We start from the raw sequence: 27,265 nt of genomic DNA, 5'->3' as shown, positions 1-27,265 counted from the left end.
AATAATCTTTTTATCTCCAAACAAGGTTGGGTTGGGTTAGGTTAGGTTACGTTTGGTTAGGTTAGGTTAGGTTAGGTTAGAGTAGGTGAGGTTCGCCGTAATTAAAACGTAGTTAAAATAAGTGCAGTAATACATTTTCAACTCACATTTATTTTAACAATAATAAGTTGTGAAATTAAAAATATATTTAATGCAAAACCGTGAAATAAAAATATATTTAATGCAAAACCACACAGTATGTCTTCTTCCAGTTCAATAGAATTTCGGTCCAATGGGACTATAATAAAATCGCACCTTTGGCTACGTTCGGTCGAATGGGACCCCAAAAAAAACCCCTTCTGTCGAATGGGAATTCGGTTCAATGGGACCAAAGCTCTGGACTGGCCCCCAACTTTGTTCAGAATTAATAAACCCTCACTTATTGAATTTTAAAACTAGTCCAAGCAATAAATAAACTAGTTTTGAACCAGAGGAAGTGTGCTGAAGACTGCTGTCACTGCTGTGGAGTGAACTGTGGTTCTCTAGAAGTATAATGTCGAGCAAATATCGGAGATTCTGCCAGACTTTGACCGCAAAAATAACAATGTTCAAAAGCAAACTAAATATTTTTGTAAAAGTAGGTATTTTGCGATGAAATCAATTCATATGTCTTCACTCACAAATCACTCGTTCTAATTAAAAATAATTGCAATACAGAGCTAATTAAAATACAAGTTTTTGCGCGGAAAAAACAAAAACCTTAAATCTCTCTCTCCCCCCCCCCCCCACGGTGAATTACCTTGTAATTTAGCATAAAGATACTAATTGAGCTCCACTTTCGAATTATCCCGGTCTCGTTAATTGCAACTCGGTCATTCTAATTGAAATTAATTAAAAACATGTTTTTAAGGTACAAAAAAGCTTTCATTGTTTAGTTTACATACCGAATCATCAGATTGAAAACTTAACCCAATAAATGTATGATAAAATAAACTTGACCATATGAACAAACAGTAAAATTCAGCCATTAAACCTCTATACGTGATAAACCTACTAAATACTGAAAACACAACAAGCCCGATTTCAACGGTAAAGTCAGGGTTAGCGACAATTTTCCTGTCTGTTGAAACTATCCAGTACATGAGCTGATGACGAAGTTAAAGTAATTAAAGACGCAAATTACGATCCAGGACATTTAGCAAGTACTACATCAAAACCTGATGAAACTTCCGACAATATATGTGGTAATGAAAGCTCCGAGGGGACTGATAACGGAAATGGAAATCGCTCGAAAGAAAAAACCTCAAACGTTTGGAAACAAGTTTCGAACAATTCGAAAAACCAATCCGAAATTTATTATAGCTTATTTTAGCATCGTCTAGGTGAATTTTATTACATTTAATATAAAATTAGTTCTGAAAATGGAGTTGTTACAACTGGGTATAGTGCCCCAAGAGTCTTGTCTCTGAAAATGAGCGGCGCTTCCGTTAATACAATTTCTAATGGAGAAATTTAATGGATTGTTACGTACACCGTGTCGGCCCATTCATTACACAAAACGATGAAATATGGTTATTGTCCTACACATTTAAAATGTAAATCCATCACCATTGTATCATCAAATTACTCAAACGATTACTAGCATATTCGCACTAATTAAATTCTGTGGGTCTTTCACCACTGTGAATAAATTGACTGTCACACTGATCACATTTGAAGGGTTTTTCGCCGCTATGAATGCGTTGATGCCCGATCAAATTACCGTTCTGCGTGCTTGAAAAGTCACATTGATCACATTTGAAGGGTTTTTCACCACTGTGAATACGTCCATGTTTGATCAAAGTACTCTTGTCCGAGCTGGCATATTCGCACTGTTCGCATTTAAAGGGTTTTTCACCACTGTGAATGCGTTGATGTCTGATCAAATCACTCTTCCACGTACTTGCGTAATCACACTGATCACATTTGAAGGGTTTATCACCACTGTGAATGCGTTGATGTATGATCAAATTACTCTTGACTGTGCTGGCATAGTCACACTGATCGCATTTGAACGGTTTTTCACCGCTGTGAATGCGTTGATGTATGATCAATTTCCCCTTCAGCGTACATTTATATTCACACCGATCACATTTGAAGGGTTTTTCACCACTGTGAATACGTTGATGAATATCCAAAGAACTCTTCTGCGTGCTTGCATGGTCACACTGATCACATTTGAAGGGTTTTTCACCACTGTGAATGCGTTCGTGTTTGATCAAATCACTCTTTCGCGTACTCGCGAAGTCACACTGATGACATTTGAAGGGTTTTTCACCATTGTGAATAAGTTCATGTCTGATCAATGAACTCTTCTGCGTGAATCCACAGTCACACTGTTCACATTTGAAGGGTTTTTCACCACTGTGAACGCGTTGATGTGTGATCAAAACATACTTCCGCTTACATGCATAATCGCACTGATCACATTTGAACGGTTTGTCACCGCTATGCCTTCGTTGATGTTTGATGAAATCGTACTTATACTTGCATGAATAGTCACAGTGTTCACATTTGAAGCGTTTTCTTTCTTCACCCTTTCCAATGCGACGTTGTAGGCCCTTTTTATATTCAGTTGAATATTTGAACTCGGTTGTATGTTTCTTCTTCATTTTCCCTACAGAAAATATAAAATCACAAACATTTACAATTTAATATCAAAAATACAATAACGTTCAAGCGAACTTCATAGTAGTGCGTACGAAAACGCAGTGTTACAGAATAAAAAAGGTTTGTTGAAACCATTATAGCCATTTTTGCTTTTTCCACTAACCTTGTGTTGAAACAGTGTTGATTAAAGGCCTTAGCCGATGAGTAAACGAGCATAACAACAAAAAGGGGATGAAGGTCAACTTAACTGGAGGAGAAACCTTGGCTCGAAAACATTAAGGTTGTACTTTCAACTTTTCTTTGCTCTCAAATTAATTTTCATTCAATAGTTTTAAGACAGGTTCATCAGAACTTATTGCAAGATGAAACCAAGAAGTTATATCAGTATCTCAGAGAGAAGGTATAAGATGCCTTCGTATTCGCGCGCCATAGTCCCAGTCCCCTTTTCAAAATACAAGGGGGGACGTAAAAGGAGGCGCCGGGCTATTTCGCCTCTACTCAGTCGGAAAATATGACTGTAATTTTCGTCATTCGCGTCGCGCGGACGTGAGTTTTCAAGAACCAATGAGATGCTGGTTGTAATTTAGAGACGGGGATTGACTCCGGACCTACGTTTGGACTGGAGATAGCGCTGGAAATCTGGCGAATTTATACCTTCTCTCTGAGATACTAGATATAACGTCTTGATGAAACTTATGTTGAAGTATGTAGGACTGATTTAATAACAAAAATACGAGGTTCATAATAGTTATGGATCATTAATGAGCAGGATAAAAACAGATGCGAACATTTGTTGTAAGTTCCACCATGTGAAGGTTGGACAGTTCCCGTAATCTTACCCCTAACGATTATAATGGAGTTGCAGACTTGCAGGCAATCATTTGAAGATGAATAGCGAAATTCTGGGAAAATTTTGCGTAAGCTCCGCCCCTTGGAGGCTAGACATTCCTAATACCTCTAACGATGGTGATGAAGTAAAAGCTTATCTCAATTATACGAAGTAGATGGACACCAGAAGGTGGTGGAGTCAGAAGCCAATGCAAGAGATTCGGGTTATGTGGAATGGACGAGAGACTAGGCAGACGAAGGAATAGTGTATATTGGATACAATTTTTATCGACCCTCGGAAAACACGGACACTTCTACTTCCATATGCAACCTGCGAACGCGCTCTATGGTAACAAAAGACAGACAGACACAGAAACGTCCCAGACAGTAACTCTCAATGACATATGTCATTTGGAGAGGTAAAAAGTAGCGTTGATTAACAATGTTTACCGAGGGAAAAAGTTAATAAACACCCATAGGTCACACTGATCATATTTGAACGGTTTTTCAGCACTATGAATGTGTTTATGTGCGATTAAATGACACTTGCGCCTGAATCTATATTCGCACTGATCATATTTGAACCATTTTTCTTCGTTACCCTTTGAAATATGACGTTTTAGACCCCTTTTATATCCAATTTAATATTTACACTTTAGAATCCCGTTGTACGTTTCTTGACTTCCCCACAGAAAATATATAAAATTATAAAAAAACTACGTATATTGTCGAAGGGTCGTAGGCCTATTTCAAACTTTTCTTCGCTCTCCAAACATTTAACGGATTTTTATTGAATCAAATGCTAGGTGACGCTGCATGATGACAAGTTCCCCCTTTAATTCGTCCTCGCACCCCCTCTCTATTGTCAAAGTATTTTGGTGAAAATAAGTACCAGCGATGATAAGAAAAGAGTGAAGACCCATGCAGTGGCGTAACTACAGGGGAGCAGAGCCCGCAACTGCGGGCGGGCCCATGGCTTTTGGGGACCCTTTCGAAATTTTCCTTATAGACTGATTGTCCCATATTTTATAAAGTGCCCTACAATTCACAAATCGTCCAATAAAGTCCAATATTTTTGAGATTTCAAAGTAATTATTTATGATCCCAGCTGTATGACGTTTTAAACGCAGAATTAGTGATATCTCATTTCTTGAGATCAAAAAATCGCGGACCTCGCTTCGCTCGCTCAGGAAGTTTTATGTTCAATTCTCAAAAATTGAATTTATACGATTTTTAAGGTTTTTATGTGAAATGATAACAATTACTTTGCATTCTGAGCTAAAATCCAAAAAAACACAATTGAATTGTGTGTCTGACCTTTCATTTAAATATCTAAGCCCAAAGATTGAAGTGAATTAAAGCACAGACCTTTAAAATATATTCAATTATAAAAAAAAGAGTTTTGAAAATCTGTTCATCTCTCAAAACATCTCTTCCTACCTGACCCTTTTAAATTGCTTGATTTAGTCATTATCATTCACTTTTAAGTCTCTTTTTGCTTACAGTTTCATTTAATTAATAGTCACTGTTTCAAGCAAATCTAAATCTGTCTGTGTGAGCCCTTCAGTATTTGTTTAGATCTAGGTGCGATGTATCGCTTATTTAAAGTGTTTTACGCTCTCAATAAAATAAAATTATCCACACTCTAAATCTAATCATTTATGAGTCCTGTATAACCCTAAAATTTGATTAATCTGGTCCTGTACTGTCATATAATTTGATTAATCTGGTCCTGTATAATCCTATAATTTGATTAATCTGGTCCTGTATAATCCTATAATTTGATTAATCTGGTCCAGTATAATCCTATAATTTGATTAATCTGGTCCAGTATAATCCTATAATTTGATTAATCTGGTCCTATATAATCCTTTAATTTGATTAATCTGGTGTTGTTTAATACTATAATTTGATAAATCTGGTGTTGTATAATACTATAATTCGATTAATCTGGTCCTGTATAATCCTATAATTCGATTAATCTGGTCCTGTATAATCCTATAATTCGATTAATCTGGTCCTGTATAATCCTATAATTTGATTAATCTGGTCCTGTATAATCCTTTAATCTGATTAATCTGGTCCTGTATAACCCTTTAATTTGATTAATCTGTTCCTTTATAATACTATAATTTGATTAATCTGTTCCTTTATAATACTATAATTTGATTAATCTGGTCCTGTATAATCCTATAATTTGATTAATCTTGTCCTGTATAATCCTATAATTTGATTAAGCTGGTCCTGTATAATCCTATAATTTGATTAATCTGGTCCTGCAGTATCGTACAATTTGATTAATCTGGTCCTGCAGTATCCTACAATTTGATAAATCTGGTCCAATATAATGCTATAATTTTGCGAAGAGAATCTTATTGTATTAAAAATTCTCTAAAAGAGTTGAGGGCCTGCATAATGCAGGCTGCATTGCAGTTTAGTATAGTATACATATGTGCGAGAAATCTTAGTCGAGAGTGGCGACAAGGTGCATTGCTATAAATTATGAAAGGGGAAAGTAGTAACATTCGTGATGCTCTCATACTTTTTGAAAGCTCGAAACTTAAGAAGGGGCCCTTATTGTCGGACTGCGGGCGGGCCCAACAAACGTCGTTACGCCACTGGACCCATGGAAAAGTTTCGTTATTCAATTCAATAAATGTTATGTAGAATCTTAAAAATAACATGAAAGAGTGAACGATATGTCCAACAAATTACATAAGTACCAGAAAAGAGGCTGAAAGATCGTTAGTTGCTACAAAATTGAAATATACGTTATGCATAATCTTAAAAATAACAAAATTGTGAACTTTTTGACCAACACATTTTAAATATGTTCCATATATGATATAAATAAAATTTTACTCGGCTCTGTAGCCCTCAAATCCATTCTATTTGCCCAAGAGCGTTCTTCCTAAGGCATATTGATCACAAACAATTTGTAAATGGCTTGTTGTTCGAACAAATTAATATTCCGTCTGCTTGCAAAGAAACACTAATCACAGTTGAAGATTTTTTCTGATTGGCGTTTTAATGTGACGTTATAGATTTAATCCATACTAAAATTGATCTTGAACTAAATAAAACCTGAATGAAGCAAACAACTTTTGCGGTAGAAAGGACCACTCTTCAGTCTTCACATAAAGTTTACAATAAGTTATTATATATGTAGAATTGTGCAGGCGCACTTCATAAAAACGATAATGCCAAGTTGTACGAATAAGCAATGGCTAAGATAAGTAATGGCGTTGATCACGTGCATCTGCGTACGCTTTAACAATATAAGCAGTATAACTACGCAAAAGTGATGCCACTGTTATTAAGTATGTACAACAACAACGATTGAAAATGAGCATCGATTAGAGGCTTTTTTGCTCAAGATTAGTTCTAAGTTTAAAGTGGAATTAAGTCTAAAATTTGAACACTCTGATTTTTCGGCAGGGAGTCCGTGTCTCCGTCATTCGCGATTTTCGGAAGATGATAAAAATACATTAGGATTGTTTAGCGATCTCAGAGAGTTTAAATGGAATACGCTATTAGGCTTTATACCGAGAAGTCGGAAATATGACTTCTCAATCTAGGTACTTTACTCAAGACTATAAAAGCTTAAAATGACTTACCTGCAACTTCCGAACGAGGCGATGAGGTTTTACCCTCTGGATTCTTTGGATCGACATCTTGTAATGTCTCAGAGCTGGACACCGAACTATCATGATGAACTGCAATTGGAACTTCGGGTAAATCGCTTTCCATAGAGACGGAGGTCAGTTCTGAGAGTTCGATTGGGTTACGTTCTACTTCAGAAACAAACAATGGCACACTCAATGAACTCGGATCGACAAACAGCTCCGCACTTTGATTTTGTCCATCACTTTTTTTTGCATCTGTCACAGCGATTTCGGATTGGTTTTCATCAAGTTCGTTTTCTAGGACTATTTCTAGTGAATCGCCTTCGACATTTGCATCAAGAGAAAGATCCAAATGTTTTTCGGATTCAACATTCAATTCAGGAACACGAAATTTCTTCGATATAGTTGAATTATCCTCAGTGTCCCCCCTCTATCGAGACACTTTGCGATTTACGATAAGAATCATTAATGGTAATATTGTTTTCAAGAGGTTCTCGTGGCGAATCGCTTTCCGTGTTTGTGTTAGGGGACAATTCGAATTGGTTTTCAACCTTAATTTTAGGTGAAGGCGCACATAGAGGCAAACTGTCAATGTAGTTCGGTTTAGGGACACATAGAATCGTAATTCCCTTTATAAACCCCATATTTTCAGTTTTTTTCAAGGTAGTTTCAGGGTTTGTATTGCCAACCTCAGAAACAGGTGATTCTTGACTAAAATTTTCTTTACACAGAATGCCTTGGACATTGACAGCTTGGACACTGTGCATCACAATAGGAAGGGATAACTCCTGGCCATTAATTTCAGAATAATTTTCAACGGGTTCAGTTTTCACTAATTCATCGTTAGGAAATTGAAGTATTCCACTCTTCTCCTATTTTTTAAACAATTAATAATAACTTTCATTCTTAAAATAATTCTCTTTCCAATCGACTATGAAAGTGAAGGATGTTCCATACCATCAGATCGTTGATTCTATTTTCCAAGTCTTTAATGACCCTATTTAGTCTTTCAATTTCGTCTACTTGCTTATTTATCGTTAATGATATTTTCACTCTCTCTTTTGCCATGTTTGAAATTAAAACATTACACTAAAGAAAATGAGATTCCATTACAAAACAATCTTCGGAGTTTCTTTGGCTAAACGTATTTTGAAGGGGCAAGCAAGAAAAATGGGAAGATAATGACACGCAAGAAAGAGATCAGCAACAAAGGCCCTCGTCGGGTTTCTTTTTTAATAAAGAAACGAAGGACGTGTTGCCAATCCCCTTAGCTTTGTGCCAATCCTGATAGGTGTTTAAACCAATAACCTTAATTAATTAACCCACTCATAGAGTTTGGTTCTATTTTAAGGGACACCTGATTCAACAACTGTCCATTTAAATTTTCTCATATCTCTGTGCTTAATTTCACACTGCTAAAAAACCCCTATGCTTAGAAAAATACCTTGGCTTCCAGTTTCCTAACTCGATCATCTCTAGCTTTTACTTCATTGATTAGATCATCTTTGCTCAAGTGATCATAGCTACATTCTTCCTCGTAGTCCATTTCCTAAAAACAAAGTTTTCGTTATCTTCAGTTTGTCTTAAACGTGCAATATTGCAATAATTGCACAAATACCTCTTTAATCGCCACTCTTTGAAGATTTAAACTCATTTCTGAATTTTGTAACGAGAGTTGGTGAGATTGTAAATCTACCCTAAAATAAAATAATTTTTCAAACTGAAGGTAAATCAAAAACGGACAAGGAAATTTTCCCCATATATTGTAGCATTCGCTATTAAAAACCTAAGAAAAACATAGCAATGCTTAAATTGTGACACTTTTGTTCAAGACTAGGGATTTTCTCAAGCACATTTTCTGAATACAACTACAACTAGCTTCGTATAAATTATTTATTCTGCTAGCATTTTTTATTTTTTAAATAGCAAGAAAGATCTATTTCTTTTCTAGGTATAATAGTTCTAATAGGTTTGGATCCGTTATGCCTTGTTGACATGATCCAAGTTGCATTATATTCACCACTTACCAGTTTAAACGTTCGACCAAAACACGACATTCTTTAACAAATTCCATCATACTTTGTACAGTTATCATGTTATGATAAAATACGTAACATTTTAATAATAATAAAAAGTATGGCCATAAACAAAGATTTATTGTTACCAAGGGCGTTTCCCCTCAGTTAAATGTACATTCTTACCAGGCAAGGCTTATATTAACGTTTTTCTTTCACAGTTACTCACACTGTTCTGTTTTTGGGTCTTAAAGAGAAAAAGCTTCATCTTTTATTAAGGGCTTTTCTTGTATATAGATACTCTTTTTAATAATCATTAAAAATACATTAAAGCCTTTAAAGAAGGAACCGTTACCTTAACAAAGGAAGGAATTCACTAATCACTACAAAGTACAAACGCCAAAAAAAAGGGAACGTCTAGCAGACAGCTTTCCTAACCGCCGTCAATCAGTCTGGGAAATAAGGATATTTTTTTAAACTAGTCTTTGGGAGTACATCAGTACAGGGTGGGAATTAAGGATTTTTTAAAACTGAACATTGGGCCAGCCACCTCCCCTGGTCTGGAATAAATAAATTGATCCATGACCATTGACCAGGACGCGTCGTCTGCTAAAATGAAGCAGTGGATAATTAAAATAGTTGAGATAACATCTGGACTCTGGTTACCCAGTTTTTATTAGTGGTCAAGTACACCACTGACCCCCCTCCGATTTAATTTTTAAACTGGTCCAGGCAATTTTTAAACTGGTCCAGACAATTTTTAAACTGGTCATCGCCCTATGCCACCGCCTTATTTCCCACGCTCCTCGGGACCAGTGACCCCCCTAGTGTCCGAAATAATAAATGGGTCTCCGAACTGGCCCCCACCTTTGTTCTCAATTAATAAACTGGTCTCAAGGACCAGTAACCCTCACTTCTTGAATTTTAAAACTAGTCCAAGCAATTAATAAACTGGTTTTGAAACAGAGGAATTGTGCTGAAGACTGCTATGGAGTGAACTGTGGTTCTCTGGAAGTATCATGTCGAGAAAATATCGGAGATTCTGCCAGACTTGGACCGCAAAAACTATCTATAACAATTTTCAAAAAGCAAACTAAATATTTTTTGTAAAAGTAGGTATTTTGCGATGAAATTAATTCATATGTCTTCACTCACAATTCACTCGTTCTAATTAATAAAAAAAAATTACAATACAGAGCTAATTAAAATACAGTTTTATGCGCGGAAAAAACATAAAACCTTGAACCCCCCCCCCCACAGCGAATTACCTTGAAATTTAGCATAAAGATACTAATTGAGCTCCACTTTCGAATTATCCCGGTCTCGTTAACTGCAACTCGGTCATTCCAACTGAAATTAATTAAAAACATGTTTTTTAAGGTGCAAAAAAGCTTGCATTGTTTAGTTTATATACAGAATCATCAGATTGGAAACTTAACCCAATAAATGTATGATAAAATAAACTTGACAATATGAACAAACAGTAATAGTCAGTAGCGTCGCTAGGGTTTGAAATTTGGGGGGGCTAAATCTGGGCAAACTATTTTAAAGTTATTATAAGAACTTAATATAAACAAGATGGCCCAAGGGCTGGGACTTAATAGTAGCCACATCGTTATCTATTTAATTAGCACATAAATAAAAAGAAAAAAATTCAAAGACCCTAAACAAAAAATCAGAAGTGTCCGACCCCACAGTGGTAGCGTGTCTTACTGCTGCGCCAGCCAGCCGGGTTCAATTCCCGGGCGCGGTGTGAAAAATTTTTTAATTATAATAAAATCTCTAACTGAGCTCAGCTACCACTATTGGTTCCACACAAGCTAAAATCTGACGATAACGAAAGCGAAAACCCCGGCCAGTACTACTACGGCTCGGGTCAAACTAAGAGCCTATCGTATACTACGATGTGGCTAAAAATCGCATAATGGGTTCTTTGGAAAATGTGTAGACCTTTAAAACTATCCGTAAATTTGTGTCAACGTGAAATTATTCGTATTTTAAAGATGTACAACCTTTCATTGATAAGGACTACGGAACCGATTATGAAGGATTTTCACTCGTCTTAGGTTTATTTTTAGTTTTGGTTAGCTTTCAGTCCACACTATTGGGACTCCCTTCGAAAGAACATGAAACATTTTACTTGTTTCCATCTGTTTTTTTTACAAAATTTTACTGTTTGATATTGAAATTTTTTTATATATTGCTACAGAATTTTAGGTTGCTAACAGCAATTTTTTGGTAGGGTTTACGGATTATTTTGGGGGGGCTAAGTTTGGAATTTGGGGGGCTATAGCCCCCCCAAAAAAGGCCTAGCGACGCCACTGGTAATAGTCAGCCATTAAACCTCTATACGTGAATACACCTACTAAGTACTAAAAAAAAAGAGAGCATGAATTCAACGGTAAAGTTAGCGACAATTTTCCTGTGTCTATGTAGACAATAAACACTAAATAGACTTGGAGACCACCTCTATGAAATATCTTCGTGATAATACTAAAATTTTTTTACAACTATCAAATTCAGTGTAACGATACTTAAAAAGTGGTAAATCATAAAACCACAAGTTGGGAAAACCAAAATATTACCTCTCCGTGTCGAGAAGATTATATAACCTTAAGTATCCAATGAAAACGTCGACCTTTTTGCCCTCATCCTTTCCCGCGCTTTGCGCTTCCACATTTCATCCTTACTCTCAACATTATCTTCTTCCATTTTACATACAAAAATCAAATACTCACAAAATGAAGCGGCAAAAACCTGCTGGCTCTTTACAACCACTTAATTTGACTTAATATCCAATTTCCAACAACAATATATACCGGTAGTTTAATTGACAACCTACTAGCATCGAAATTCTCATTAAGAATGGCTCCCGCGGATAAAAAAGGGCAATTTTCAACTAGGTGGGCGTTATCTCATTAGATTTGAAAAATATCACTTGTCTTTTTTACCAATGCCTAACTGTTTGGATTTTTGTAAAGCAATCTCAGCACCAAAAAATATTTTTTGATACAAAATAAATGTTTTATATTCTTAATAAGAATAAAACATTAGGATAAAAAAGGTCTGTCCTCTCGTAATTTTTTAAGCTTTTATCATAATTACTCTATACAACAGTAACAAGGAGTATAAACCCATTAGTGGAAGCAGTATTTTTTTTTTTTCGAAACAATCTCGCTAATGTTTATCCTCTCTAGACTTCGCTAAAAAAGTATTACTCCTACGTAAAATATTAATAGACAGGCAAGGATTCATACCATTAAAGAAGGAGCGCAATATTATCCATTTTTTCATTTCATATACAGAGAAAAGAAATTATTATGTTTCTGAGAGGAGCTTCCCATTTTGGTTGTTGTTTTGAAAAGTATATCGCAATGCACGGGCCTTGATAGATATAGGAGGCAATGAATGAAATATATCACAATGCACGGGCCTTGATAGATATAGGAGGCAATGAATGAAATATATCACAATGCACGGGCCTTGATAGATATAGAAGGCAATGAAGGAAATATATTGCATGCACGGGCCTTGGTAGATATAGGAGGCGATGATAATCTCTCTCTTTGCACGTGAGGTTTATCTTTAATATTTAAATAAATATATTTATTTTTTATTATTTTAATCTTCAATAATTAACAATAATAATAGTTAAATCGTTTAAAATAAAGTTATACCTGTTATCATCTCAAACTTTGCTAATATTGACGTTTAAAGTGAAGGGTACCCCTCTTGCCCGCTTTCTTCAAATTTTGGGGTATATATACGATTCGTTTCCATTATAATAGTAAGGAAAAAGCGCAATTGCGAAAACCTTTGGTGGCGATCCCACCTTAGAGAGGCTAGACGTTTCTCGTAACCCTAGCTGATCGCCGCGTATATCCTAAAACCAAACGATGATAATGGAGTAGAAGCCAATGATACAGATTGGTGTCTATGTGGAATAGACGGAAGACCAGTGGATGGTGGTGAAGCCAGTGTAAGTGCAAAAGATTGACAAAGAACAGAAGATGGTGCTGATTAGAAGCCAGTAAGAACACACTGGTGTCCGTGTGGGATGGACGAAGACGAAAAGATGGTGGTGATTAGAAGACAGTAAGAACAGACTGGTGTCCGTGTGGGATGGACAAAGACCAGAAGATGGTGGTGCGAACGTGGTCAAGTGGGTGTAACAACGGACAGACAGACACACACACACAGACAGACAGACTGACACGGCCGTTACAGAAACTCTCCTGGACTACGTCACACGGATAGGTAAAAATGTTTCTGGCCCAGAATAGGACGTTCTTAACAGGCTAGGGGTTCACTGCATTACCAGTCTATAGAAGAACTCAATCAAACCACTCTAATTAACCAGGCATTTAATATATTTAGATTAAAATTTCATCTCTGAAACGGTCCTAAGACAGTATACAGATTGCAAACTTAACCCAATAAACGTATGATAAAATATACGTGACAATATGAACAAACAGTAATATTCAGCCATTAAACCTCTACGTGATACACCTACTAATTACGGAAAAAGCAAGAGCATGAATTCAACGGTAAAGTTAGGGTTAGCGGCAATTTTCCTGTCTCTCTTGTTTCTTTTGAAACCATCTACTACCAGAGCTGGTGACGAAGTTAAAGTAATTAAAGACGCAAATGAGGATCCAGGACCTTTAGCAAGTACTACGCCAAAACCTGAAGAAGCTTCAGACAATTTAAGTGGTAATGAAAATTCCGAGGAGTCTGGTGGCAAAAATGGAACTCGTTCGAAAGAAGAAAAGCTCAAACGTTTGGAAAAGCGCTTGGAACAATTCGAAAAACGTATCCAAAATCGACAGGAAAAGGTTATGAAAAAATTTCAGAAGAGATTGGCAAGAATTGAGAAAAATATTGAACGTAATTTGAAACAACTTTCCGGTATGAGGGTCAGTTTTGCCATGGAAGCAACGAAACTAAATAATACCTTGGAGAAATTTAAAAGGGAGATGGACAATAAAATTAGTCAATTATTACTGTAAGCGAAGATATAATTACTGTAATTTCAGTTGTAATATTAATTGATGTTAAATAAAGCATTTGACACGATCATATTGTTACAAATAAATTTTAGTATTCGTTCGAAACGGTTTTATGAATAACTACAAAAATCATACTATTATTATTATTACTTGAGGAAAAACGGTTCGTCGCTGACCGTTAAGACATTTGGTTAGTTCCGGCCGCCATTTTAATATACTGCAGTATATTTAAAGCACACAACCATAGAGCCGGCATGGTAATTATTCGGTAATTAAGGGTGCTTACATCATTTCTTAGAATGGAAAGTTTTCTTAGAGATTACCTAATACAATTGTAAAGAACAATATTTATTCAGAAAATAAAAACATTTTGCCGTACAATACATTTAGTAAATGTTCTTTCCAAGTTTGCTGAGTATCCTTAACTATAATCCATTTTATTATTCCTAGTGATTACTACGTTAATGTCGGATTAAATGGCTCTTCCGTGCGCTGCCATAATCACAATGATCACATTTGACTTTCACCACTGTGAATGAGTTGATGTCTTTTCAAAGCATTCTTCCACGTACTTGCATAGTCACACTGATCACATTTGAAGGGTTTTTCACCAATGTGAATGCGTTGATGATTGATCAAATTACTCCTCCGAGTGCATCCATAGTCACACTGATCACATTTGAAGGGTTTGTCACCACTGTGAATGAGTTGATGTGTGATCAAATGACTCTTCTGCGTGAATCCATAGTCACACTGATCACATTTGAAGGGTTTTTCTCCAGTGTGAATGCGTTGATGTCTGATCAAATCACTCTTCTGCGTGAATCCATAGTAACAGTGATCACATTTAAAGGGTTTTTCACCACTGTGAATGCGTTGATGGCTGATCAAATCATACTTCCGCGTACTAGCATAGTCACACTGATCACATTTGAAGGGTTTTTCTCCAGTGTGAATGCGTTGATGTGTGATCAAATTACTCTTGTTCTTGCTACCATAGTCACACTGATCACATTTGAAGCGTTTTTCCTTGGTATCCTTTCGGTTGTGAAGTTCAAGCTCCCTTTCATTTTCAGGTGAACATTTGTATCGAGTTGAACATTTTTTCTTGGATTTTCCTACAGAAAGGAAATAGATTAAAATCTCATATGATATCAAACAACTCGCATCACAAACATTTCAATGTTCAAAGGCAATTGATATAATAGGTTATGCTTAGGCTTAAAAAAACACAAAGGCAAACAAAACAAGTTCAGAAACAATAATCGATGTCCGAGTCGAAATAGCGGTTTCAAAAGATTTGACCTTACCAAACCTAATATACGCGTTGAGAACGTGGAAGATTCAAACTTGATCCCACGTTAGACACTTGCGTAATACATAATGCAAACTTCCCCATAATAAACGTACAATAAAACATACGTGACAATTTCAGAAGTTAATGACTTCTTATCCTGGGAAGTATTGAACACTAAGGCTTTATATAGTATCCATCCCTGCAAGTCAAAATTGCCTATGGCAAACGTAAAAGAGGGTCGAAAGTTTCCTCCCCACTAGGACAACTATCTAATCTTCTGAAAAAAATCCCACGCCGAGAGGCTGTGGCACTCAAACTGTGGGGCGTGTTCAAAACTTCTTCAGCGCCAATCGTTGAAAAGCCGTCTGTCTAGAACTCTATAAAAATTCATTACAATCCGTGGGCCTAGGACCCCACACTAGTTTGACCGGAATTTCTAGCAAACTCTTTTAACAGCTGTTCTTGTCACCGTTTCTGATTCGTTAACTCAAACCACAGGACACACCTTAAAGTTTCGTTACTTTCCCGCTGCTGGCGCGCAAATCAGCCTGCCAGCTCAAAATGAGAGAAGCGCCGTAGGTGGCGCGGTGATGGGACCTAATAAGAAGTTGGCTAACAGAGATGGTTTCGGATATGGTTAGAGTCCAATACTTCCCAGGATAAGAAGTCATAAACTTCTGACAATATGAACAGCCATATTCTGCCATTAAACCTCTGTAGGTGCATGATAACACCTACTAAGAAGTGAAAAAAACACAATCATGAATTCAACGGTAAAGTTAAGCTTAGCGACAATTTTGCAGTCTCTCGTTTCTGCTGAAACCAACTAGCACCAGAAGTGATGACGAAGCGGACGAAGTAAGTAAGGAAAGAAGCAAATTATGATTAATCAACTATTATGGTAAAAATATCATTCTTTAATAGCGAAGATATAACTACTGATATTCCATTTTTAATATTAAATATTGTTAATTATAGTTAAAAAAAGGGTTACATTAAATATTGTCGTGAAGGTTTTATAAATAACTAACACAAACATCGTATTACTACCAGTTTTCCGTTAAGACGTTAGGCTAGTTACATTTGACAATTTTATAATACGAAATAGCCTGTCCGGTGATTAATCCGTAACGATAGGCTATTAAAATTTACCCACGAACAAAAACATTTTTCTTAGTGAGCATCTACTACAGTTGTCAAGAACAGCAATGTGTGAAACGAAAATGAAAAAGCGTTGAGCAATTGACACATTTTGAAATGGTTCTTTCCAAGTTTTAAATTAGTGAGTATGCTTAAATACAATCCATTTTATTAGTCCGTGTGATAATAACGTCGATGTCTGATCAAATTACTCTTTTGCTTGAATCCATAGTCACACTGATCACATTTGAAGGGTTTTTCACCACTGTGAATGCGTTGATGTTTGATTAAAGTACTCTTCATGGTACTAGCATAGTCGCACTGATCACATTTGAAGGGTTTTTCACCGCTATGAATGCGTTGATGTACGATTACAGTACTCTTACGGGTACTAGCAAAGTCGCACTGATCACATGAAAAGGGTTTTTCGCCGCTGTGAATGCGTTGATGTGCGATTAAAGTCCACTTACGGGTACTAGCATAGTCGCACTGATCACATTTGAAGGGTTTTTCACCGCTATGAATGCGTTGATGTTTGATTAAAGTCCACTTACGGGTACAAGCATAGTCGCACTGATCACATTTGAAGGGTTTTTCACCGCAATGAATGCGTTGATGTACGATTAAAGCACTCTTACTGGTACTAGCAAAGTCACACTTATCACATGAAAAGGGTTTTTCGCCGCTATGAATGCATTGATGTGCGATTAAAGCACTCTTACGGGTACTAGCATAGTCGCACCGATCACATTTGAAGGGTTTTTCACCGCTATGATTGCGTTGATGTAAGATCAAACTAATCTTATGCGTACATTTATAGGCGCACTGATCACATTTGAAGGGTTTTTCACCGCTATGAATGCGTTGATGTTTGATTAAAGTACTCTTACGGGCACTAGCATATTCGCACTGATCACATTTGAAGGGTTTTTCACCGCTATGAATGCGCTGATGTTTGATTAAAGTACTCTTCAAGGTACTAGCATAGTCGCACTGATCACATTTGAAGGGTTTTTCACCCCTGTGAATGCGTTGATGTCTGAACAAATCATAATTCCGGGTGCAAGCATAATCACACTGATCGCATTTGAAGGGTTTTTCACTACTGTGAATGCCTTGATGTCTGATCAAACTAGTCTTCCACGCGCTGGCATAATCACACTGATGACATTTGAAGGGTTTTTCACTACTGTGAATGCGTTGATGCATGATCAAATCATCCTTCCGCGTACTAGCATAGGCTCACTGACCACATTTGAAGGGTTTTTCACCGCTATGAACGCGTTGATGTGCGATTACATTACTCTTACGAGTACTAGCATAGTCACACTGATCACATTTGAAGCGTTTTTCCTTGGTATCCTTTCGGTCGTCAAGTTCAAGCTCCCTTTCATTTTGAGGTGAACATTTGTATCGAGTTGAACATTTTTTCTTGGATTTTCCTACAGAAAGGAAATAGATTAAAATCTCATATAATATCAAACAACTCGCATCACAAACATTTCAATGTTCAAAGGCAGTTAGCCTTATTCCTGATCAGCGCCACTAGGCTAGTGGCGACTTTGAGAACTACTGTAATCGACGAGCCAACCAGATGTCTCTAAAATCTGGTAACGTCACTGACGAGCACTCTCGGGAAACTGACCAAAAATTAGCCCGGTTTGAAGCTCGTTGAAGTTAATTTCAGCATTATTATTTGAATTAAATAATAAAATAGGACTAAATCGGGCTCCAAACTTCTTTATCGACGATATTCAACACTCACCTAAAGGTAAGAACTTATTTTATGGCGTTTTTGGAGCTTTTAATGTAGTGCAACTCGCTAAGCCTTGGCGTGCTGCTTTGGTTAAAATTGAAAATAATCTTTCAGTAAATGATTTTAATTATAAAATTAAAGTATATAAGTATTCTGATTATGAAAATTTTACAACAACGTATTTGTTTACATTTTTAGACATGGGAAAAGGATCTTGCATTATAGAAAATTGTCGAAACAACAATCCGTCGCTTACTTATCATACTTTGCCGAAAGATAAGGAGCTGAAACGAAAATGGTTTCATGCCATAATAACGGCAATAGGAAATAAGCCACCTGATCTGAAAATCTCACTTATATGCTCCAAACACTTTTTAAAAAGCGACTATTTACCCACTGGAGCATTACGCCGCAAGCATCTTAAACCATTTGCAATACCTTCCATATTTCAAAACACGAAAGTGACTGATAAAATGACTGATGAAATAATTGAATCTAACACCAGCCAAACGCTTCCGAAAGATGCTTTTTCTCAAATGAGCCCAAAAGAGAGAATCGAACTAATGGAAGAAATGGGAGCATTGCATGTTAATCCAGAGGAGCTTAACGTAGTACCTATTCATCCAGCAGACCTGAATCCCGAAGATCCATTAGTAGCTTTTGTAGAGGAACAGAGCCAATCTGATTTACCCTCGTCATCATCGTCTCACTCTCAAGCAAGCAGTGGGGATATCATTGAAATCCTCAAATACTCAAAATACACCACGTAAAGTTGAACTTATAAGAAAAGAAATTGAACTACTTACACTTCGGAGTAAAGAAAAGTTTACATTAACGAAGTTCGTAAATGACGATAAAGCTATCAAATATTTCACTGGATTTCCTTCGTACGAAGTTTTTTGGGCGTTCTATCAACTCCTGCTACCCGAATGTACTAAACTTAATTATGTGGGACAAGAATCATCCCAAATGACTGAAACTTCAGATAAAGAGTTCCTTCAAGTTGTGAAACCTGGACCACCAAGGAAACTAAATCCAATGGAGGAATTATTCATGACACTTAACCGTCTGAGACAAGGAACCCCAGAGCAATATTTAGCCTATTTGTATAATCTATCGCAAGGTTATGTTTCTAAAATCGTAAATACGTGGATTTTGTTCCTTTTCGAGTGTGCTCCTCATTTACCCGTATGGCCATCGCTGGAAAGAACAAATGAGCTGGCAACTAAGAAAATGACAGAAAAATATCCTGGATTGAGACTTATCGTCGATTGTACAGAATTCGAACTAGAAAAGCCTTCAGCATCTGAAGCACAAAGAGAATCATTTAGCGCTTATAAACATGCTAATACAGCGAAGGCGCTCATTGGAATGGCCCCCTCTGGTCACATAACTTTCTGTTCCGATCTCTACGCAGGAAGAACTTCTGACAAGAAGCTATTTATGCATTGTGGTATTTTAGACATGCTGGATGAAGGCGACGCTGTAATGGCAGACCGCGGTTTTGATGTGGCTAAAGAACTAGCTTCTAAAAATGTTACACTAATCATTCCCGAGTTTCTGAAACAACAGGATCAGTTTACTTCATCTCAACTTTCTGAGAGCCGTAGTGTTGCCGTGGCACGAATTCACGTTGAAAGGGCTATTGGGAGAGTCAAGGAATTCAAGATTTTAAAGGGACGTATTCCCTTGACCTTGTCACCAATGCTAGAGAAAATCTATATAGTTTGTTGTTATTTATCAAACTTTACCGGAACTTTAGTAACGAAGCTAGACTGATGGGGTGTACTTATGAAAAATAAATGGCTTTTTAATTGATATCTTTGCTTCTAATTTTATTTGAAATATCTATGTTTAAAATTTTACAAACTGTCTACTGGGTGTCTTTTTTATGGAATATATTTAATTTGGGAATAGTACGGGGGTCTTAGGCGGGGGTACCAAGCACCCCTGGGAGACTTTTATCTTTATGTTGATAAAAATAATAATGAACTGGAACTGCACAAAAAATCCGATGTCTATCACCAAATTCAAGGCCAACTATTGGTGTGTAATCTTCCAGTGTGCTTCCTTGCCGTTTATGTACCACCAGATGACATGGAAATTTTACTTGTAATGAAAAACAATGACTTCATCAATACAGTGATGTTTCCGAAACTATCAACCAAATATTATATATGTCTTCTGCCTTATTTTGCCAAGGAAATGTTTGAGCCAAAACCTGGTTCCAGTTCCAGAGCTTTAAAATAACTCCATCTACCAAACTTAACTCTTTTAAATAATATATTTCGAAAGGTCAAGTGTTATAAATCGTTTTTCTTTATTAAGTTAAGAAAGTTAACTTCTAACAACAAAAGCAACAGTGGGTACACTGACATTATTTTCCATTTATAATAGTAATAATTTAATTAACGTTATTAACCATAAAACCTAATTATTATTGTTTAATACGATTATTATAAAACCAGGAAGAGTAATGAAGTTTTTGGTCTGGTACTATGGTATGGTCCCAACTTAGTTAAAATTATAAAATCTGAAAACAAGAGCCAAGGCTTAGCGAGTTGCACTACATTAAAAGCTCCAAAAACGCCATAAAATAAGTTCTTACCTTTAGGTGAGTGTTGAATATCGTCGATAAAGAAGTTTGGAGCCCGATTTAGTCCTATTTTATTATTTAATTCAAATAATAATGCTGAAATTAACTTCAACGAGCTTCAAACCGGGCTAATTTTTGGTCAGTTTCCCGAGAGTGCTCGTCAGTGACGTTACCAGATTTTAGCGACATCTGGTTGGCTCGTCGATTACAGTAGTTCTCAAAGTCGCCACTAGCCTAGTGGCGCTGATCAGGAATAAGGCTAATTGATATAATAGGTTATGCTTAGGCTTAAAAAGACACAAAGGCAAACGAAACTAGTTCAGAAACAATAACCGATGTCCGGGTCGAAACAGCGGTTTCCAAAGGTTTGACCTTACCGAATCTAATACATGCGTTGAGAACGTGGAAGATTCAAACTTGATCTCACGTTAGATACTCGCGTAATACAGAATGCAAACTTCCCCATAATAAACGTATAATAAAATATAAGTGACAATATGAACAGCCATGTTCTGCCATTAAACCTCTGTAGGTGAATGATAACACCTACAAACTAGTGAAAAAACACAAGTACGAATTCAAGGGTAAAGTTAAGCTTAGCGACAATTTTACTGTCTCTCCTGTTTCTGCCGAAATCAACTAGAACAAGAAGTGATAACGAAGTAAAGTAAAGAAGCAAATTACGATTAACCAATTATTATGGTAAAAATATCATTCTTTAACAGCGAAGATATAATTACTGATACACCATTTGTCACATTAAATATTGTTAATTATATTTTTTAAAAAAAGGTTACGTTAAATATTGTCGTGAAGGTTTTATAAATAACTAACACAAACATCGTATTACTACCAGTTTTCCGTTAAGCCGTTAGGCTTGTTACATTCCACAATTTTGTAAAACCGTGTAGCCTGCCCTGTGACTATTCCGTCACGATTGGTTTTTTAGTTTTTTATAGTTTTTCTATGATCGAAAACATTTTGTTAGTGAGCATCTACTACAGTTGTCAAGAACGGTAAGGTGTGAAACGAAAATGAAAACACGTTGCGAATTAACACATTTTGAAATGGTTCTTTCCAAGCAGGGTTCGTTCGAAATTTTTACATTCAAAATCCCTGACTTTTCCAGGTTATCCCTGACCAAATTTTCGCAAAATCCCTGACCATTTTAAGGTATTTACCAGAGCCTACTTTTCACACCTGGCTCATATTTAGCATTGCTCGAAGCATGGTTTGATATACCAAACGAAATCCTTGACATATCCCTGACTTTTTAGGAAAATGTTTTAAATCCCTGACTTTTTCCTCTATTTTTCATATCCCTGACTTATCCAGGTTTTCCAGGTTATCCGGGTTCCATACGAACCCTGCCAAGTTTTAAATTAGTGAGTATGCTTAAATACAATCCATTTTATTAGTCCAAGTGACTATTTCGTTGATGTCTGATCAAATTACCCTTCTGCGTGAATCCATAGTCACACTGATCACATTTGAAGGGTTTTTCACCGCTATGAATGCGTTGATGTTTAATCAAATCATTCTTATACGTGCTGCCATAATCACACTGATCGCAATTGAGGGACTTTTGACCACTATGAATGAAACGATGTCTGATCAAATCATACTTCCGCGTACTTGCATAGTCACACTGATCACATTTGAAGGGTTTTTCACCGCTATTAATGCGTTGATGTTTGATCAAATCATTCTTATTAGTGCTGCCATAATCAGACTGATCGCATTTGAAAGATTTTTCACCGCTATGAATGCGTTGATGTTTGATCAAATTACTCTTCTGCGCACCTATATAGTCACACCGATCACAATTGAAGGGTTTTTCGCCAGTGTGAATGCGTTGATGACAGATCAAATGATTTTTCATTGTGCTGGCATAATCACACTGATCACATTTGAAGGGTTTTTCAGCACTATCAGGGGTAAATAACGAAAGGAGTTAGAGACGCTAGCTTCCGTAGTGTAGAATACAGTGGGACTTTCAAACGTAGACACAGAAAAGAGAAAACGCCTCGGTCGCGCCGCCTATAATTCAAAATAAGTATGATATTTTGCAACCAATAGCGTGGCAGCAAAGATTCGAAAGGCATGCTGGGATATCGATTTTCTCCTGTCTGCTAGTATTCGTCTGCTAGTGTTCGTCTGCTTACGACTGAGTGACAATTAGGGTTAGAGTAAAGTTTATTCATTAAGGTGCACTTGAATTAGAAACAGACAACTTTAAAGTTGGTAAATTCCTTATTCGATAATGAAATGGAATTAAATGTCGTTTTTGCATCCTTCAATACAGTTTTAGTTGTTTTAATTTCTTTAGTCACAGATACAGTCGATGATCCTGATCCCACAGTTCCCACTAAGCCTTGGCTCACTGGGCCGACTCTGTAACCGCGCACTTACGGCAAAAAGAGTTTGATCACATTTTGAGGATTTCCCCGGCTTCAAATTGCAAATTGTTGACTTATCTTTCTTCTTTAAATCGCTGTTTACTCGCGATTGAATATAATAATTATATTGGGTTGATTTATGAGACGACTTCACAACATCGACAGTTCGACACCCGCCATTTTACTTTACCCAGAATACCTTGCGATGCGAGATTTTAAGGCAAAACTTTTAAGGTTCTGCTCTTATTTACAATACAGTTCCAAAGATGGCACTACGTTAGTTACAAATTTTATGACGTTTCACGGTCCCACTGTATTCTACACTACGGAAGCTAGCGTCTCTAACTCCTTTGGTTATTTACCCCTGGCACTATCAATACGATTGTGAATGCGTTTGTGTATGATCAAATTACTCATACGATTACTACCATAGTCGCACTGATCACATTTGAAGGGTTTTTCACCACTGTGAACGCGTTGATGTATTATTAAACTACTCCTGTGCGTGCAGGCATAATCACACTGATCATATTTGAAGGGTTTTTCACCACGGTGAATGCGCTGATGGACGTTCAAATGACAGCTCTGCGAGCTGGCATATTCACATTGATCACACTTGATGGGTTTTTCACCACTGTGAATAAGTTCATGTCTGATCAATGAACTCTTCTGCGTACTTGCAAAGTCAGACTGATGACATTTGAACGGTTTTTCACCGCTATGAATGCGTTGATGTTTGATAAAATCGCACTTATGCTTGCATGAATAGTCACACTGATCACATTTGAAGCGTTTTTCTTCGTTACCCTTTCTTACGCGACGTTGTAGGCCCCTTTTATATTTAGTCGAATATTTGCGCCCCGTTGTTCGTTTCTTCTTCAATTTTTCTATAGAAAACATACCACCACAAGTAGAATAATCTTACGCCAAGTTCCTATGTAAGAATTTTTGCCGCAGCCTTTGTGTCTGAAAGCTCTGACGTTAAGCTTTTTAAAGTTTCCAACGGAGCTCGCGTGAATGGAGAGATAAAATTTCTAAAATCTGGGCCACGACCGAGAACGAGCTTTTGAAGCAGCGCTCCACAGCGGTGGAGAGTGAAGTAAAACAGGCGGGGTTAATTTTTTTATCCGAGTAAGTTCAAGCATGGAGGGTTCATCCAAGTGCACGGTGTTTGCGTTTCTTATGGCAACGGTGTATCGTGTGGAGTGCAAACGTTTTTAAAGAAAGCCGACGGAATTATATTTTTCTGGCGCGGAAATACTCTGAGTTTGTTTTGAGAGCCTTTTATCCATTTCTAAATTAATACATTTACACCCGATTCGTTATTCGTAACTTGCTCCGCCATAACGTAAACTCCGATCGTCTTATAAGATATCCGTCTCTCTATTGGCTGAGTAACTCACCACAAGCGGACCCAACCTCCAATCCAAAAATTGAAGTTTCGTACATTTTTTAAGGGTGGTGGAATTTTTGTAGTGAGACCCAGCTTTCCGCGGCTGATGTTAGCTGGCGCCGAGAAAAAATGTTAGGAGAAAAAAACTTTGGGTGTTCAATTACCATTTACTCTACAGTAAATACATTCGGCCTATACTTGGGATATAAAGTTTTAGGAACACTCGAGATGAGACGTTCGTTAGAGAGAACCTGACATACAATACCCTCATTCCTAGGCTGGAAAGCTATGTCCTTTTAGATCATCTCCTTTTGATACCACAAACATCATTTACAATTTAGTATCAAAAATACAATAACATTCAAGCGAACTTTATTAAAATAGGTAATGCGTACGAAAACTCGGTGTTACAGAAAACAAAGTTGTGTTGAAACAGTGTTGATCAAAGGCGTTTGCTGATGAATAAACGAGCATATCAACCATAAGGGGATGAAAATTAACTTAAATGGCGAGAAGAAACCTTGGCCGTGTCTCCCACATTCGAGATTGTTGGAAGATGAATTTTATTAAGCAAAACAACGTCGATCTCAGAGCAGTTAAATCATGTTCGTGTCTGATCAAAGAACCGTTCTCAGAGCTAGTATAATCACACTGATAAAGTTTGAAGCGTTTTTCTTCAGTACCATTTTTAATGTGACGTTCAAGATCACTGTTATATTCAGGAGAATATTTGCAAAGAGTTGAACGCTGCTTCTCGGATTTTACTTCAGAAAGCAAGCAAATTGAAATTTGTCAAACTGTTCAATAGCACTTGATAAAACCGGTCATGCCGAGTACTAAAATTACACCAAGTTAAAGAAAACAAGGTTCGGAAAACAAAATTAATACCGCTCCGAATCGATATGACTGTCTCCGAAGATTTTACTTATCAGAAAGTGGAAACTAATGGTTGTTAATTATTAAGAAAATATTTAAGGTTTTAGTCTATTCAGTGCCGTCTTAAGGCATGGGCTATAGCCCAGGGCCCCGCGTGAATTAAGGGCCCCAAATTTCTTGTTCAGGAAGTAGGCAATACGTAACTATGACCGTCACGCTTCGAGGAAATATTAAGTTGTGAACAAATTTTCTAACCAAAATCTCTGCGGACCCCCTTTCTAAAGAGGTTCATGGCCTACACTAGGTTCCATGGCTACAACCACCCTTCTCAGATGAATTCGCTCATGTTTACAGAGAGAAAAGTATACCTAGCCCAAGCTGCATCGATGGCATCGTTCTATTCTCTTACTCCGTTGACTTTAATTTAGGAGAGCTAAATTTTTTTTAGTATTCCGACCGACTGAAAAATCAAAACATTAGTTCCCGTTCGTAACATCAAAGAATCAGTCTGATGAGTAACACGTCACCCAATTTTGCTTTAGCGGTTAGCCGAATTCAAACGGTTTATTAAATCCAATGAACTCAATGTTTTTCAATCTTAACTGTCTTTTCACTCTTACTTTACTTAATCTGTTACTTTATATATTGTCTACATTAATCAAGGCCTGTGCGCGGCGCCGATTTTCATTTTTCGTTTGGCAACTTATGTTGCCGAATTCCCTCACCCGAGAGCGCTGTTAGCTGAACTTAAGGAAATTGAAATGTTCATTTTCCCTAGCTTGAAATTTGAAATGTTCATTTTCGTGCACGTTTTGGTCCAGGTCGCAATGCCATCTCGCGGTAAAATAAATTAAAAACCTTAATGCTCTCCGATATCGATGCTTACAAGTTTTTATAGTTTCATTGTCGTGGGAACCGGTCCCTTCGTTCAAAGTTTCTGTTTTAATTGTCCTGATTACTCACATCCCTCTAGCAGGACAGTTAAAGATATTTTTACTATAGAAATTAATGAAAATAACTCTTTAAAACGTGAATGTAATTCTTCAAAACATGAATATTTGCGCGAGCGCATTAGGCCTGATTCGTAAAAATATTTACATACAAAATATATGCATAATATACAACATACAACAAGTACAATATGATTACCAAATTATATTATTTAAACACTCATTTTGAATTTTCAATAAACCACACTAATCGATTATCTTGTTTACCTTTCCTAACGCTAACTGATAACGTGACGCATTGTCCCTCAAACCTCAGACCACTAATATAGGGACAGTCATCTTAATAGGAGGCTAGGTTAGAATAGAGCAACGCCTGATTGCAGCGCCGCGGTGGCGACTTTGGAATATTTCGAACTCTAACAGATGCACGTACCTCTAAACAGTAGTAAACACGGTTATGTAGGCTGTGATTTAGGTCAGGTCTTGCCTCAATGAGCTCAAACTAATACGAGCCTCGAGGATGAACATTAGGATGAAATTAAGCGAAGGAGGATTATAATTAAATAATTATATTAAGGGCTGCGTTCAGTAACACTCATCAGGAAAAACATCGATGTTTGGGAAAATGAAATCGGTGTTCTTTTGACGTCATGATGACGTTGCAGTTGTTGAACGGCACAATTTTGTGTAATCGATGCTTTTCAAAATGGCGACGATATTATGATAACGTTACTGCAGAGGCTTAAATA

At 36.9% G+C, this 27,265-nt stretch overlaps 4 protein-coding genes across 5 annotated transcripts in view; all 4 read right to left on the bottom strand.

Annotated features, from left to right (window-relative positions):
- Positions 1 to 525: 525 nt before the first annotated feature.
- On the bottom strand, positions 526 to 7,492 carry LOC149619129 (uncharacterized). The gene is made up of 2 exons (XM_089855841.1): positions 7,074 to 7,492; positions 526 to 2,635 (listed from the first exon to the last, which is right to left on the bottom strand). Exons 1-2 carry the CDS (start codon positions 7,204 to 7,206, stop codon positions 1,632 to 1,634), a joined length of 1,137 nt encoding a protein of 378 aa, XP_089711967.1. The 5' UTR covers positions 7,207 to 7,492; the 3' UTR covers positions 526 to 1,631.
- On the bottom strand, positions 7,492 to 10,446 carry LOC149619128 (uncharacterized). Its single transcript, XM_089855843.1, has 5 exons — positions 10,366 to 10,446; positions 8,701 to 8,779; positions 8,527 to 8,631; positions 8,040 to 8,171; positions 7,492 to 7,954 (listed from the first exon to the last, which is right to left on the bottom strand). The coding sequence occupies exons 2-5, from the start codon at positions 8,734 to 8,736 to the stop codon at positions 7,499 to 7,501; spliced, it is 729 nt and encodes a 242-aa protein (XP_089711969.1). The 5' UTR covers positions 8,737 to 8,779; positions 10,366 to 10,446; the 3' UTR covers positions 7,492 to 7,498.
- A 3,733-nt stretch (positions 10,447 to 14,179) lies between these two features.
- The window catches only part of LOC149619125 (uncharacterized), an 80,910-nt gene continuing 67,824 nt past the window's right edge, over positions 14,180 to 27,265 (bottom strand). The window contains exon 7 of one of the 2 annotated variants that reach the window (XM_089855839.1): positions 14,180 to 15,227. In XM_089855839.1, coding sequence (XP_089711965.1) covers positions 14,620 to 15,227 — 608 coding nt within the window. In that variant the 3' untranslated portion in view covers positions 14,180 to 14,619. Of the gene's footprint in view, positions 15,228 to 23,615; positions 24,185 to 27,265 lie in introns of those variants that run through there. The other variant, XM_089855840.1, reaches the window with a different exon arrangement.
- Positions 16,304 to 17,897, bottom strand: LOC149619127 (uncharacterized). Its single transcript, XM_089855842.1, has one exon. The coding sequence runs from the start codon at positions 17,753 to 17,755 to the stop codon at positions 16,718 to 16,720; it is 1,038 nt and encodes a 345-aa protein (XP_089711968.1). The 5' UTR covers positions 17,756 to 17,897; the 3' UTR covers positions 16,304 to 16,717.

Source organism: Phalangium opilio, unplaced genomic scaffold (assembly GCF_054372755.1).
Source record: "Phalangium opilio isolate 3A_F unplaced genomic scaffold, DU_Popi_V2 ptg000209l_1, whole genome shotgun sequence".
Lineage (NCBI taxonomy): Eukaryota > Metazoa > Arthropoda > Arachnida > Opiliones > Phalangiidae > Phalangium > Phalangium opilio.
This window is presented reverse-complemented; position numbering and strand designations above follow the sequence as displayed.

Bases quoted from the DNA above. Each gene is read 5' to 3' on its own strand.
- LOC149619129 (XM_089855841.1), bottom strand. From the start codon at position 7,206: ATGGAAAGCGATTTACCCGAAGTTCCAATTGCAGTTCATCATGATAGT. The intron at 2,636-7,073 runs GTAAGTCATTTT...TATTTTCTGTAG, and splicing joins GCCTCGTTCGGAAGTTGCAG to GGAAAATGAAGAAGAAACAT.
- LOC149619128 (XM_089855843.1), bottom strand. From the start codon at position 8,736: ATGAGTTTAAATCTTCAAAGAGTGGCGATTAAAGAG. The intron at 8,172-8,526 runs GTATTTTTCTAA...CATTTTCTTTAG, and splicing joins TTAGGAAACTGGAAGCCAAG to TGTAATGTTTTAATTTCAAA. The intron at 7,955-8,039 runs GTATGGAACATC...TTTAAAAAATAG, and splicing joins ATAGAATCAACGATCTGATG to GAGAAGAGTGGAATACTTCA.
- LOC149619127 (XM_089855842.1), bottom strand. From the start codon at position 17,755: ATGCATCAACGCATTCACAGTAGTGAAAAACCCTTCAAATGTCATCAG.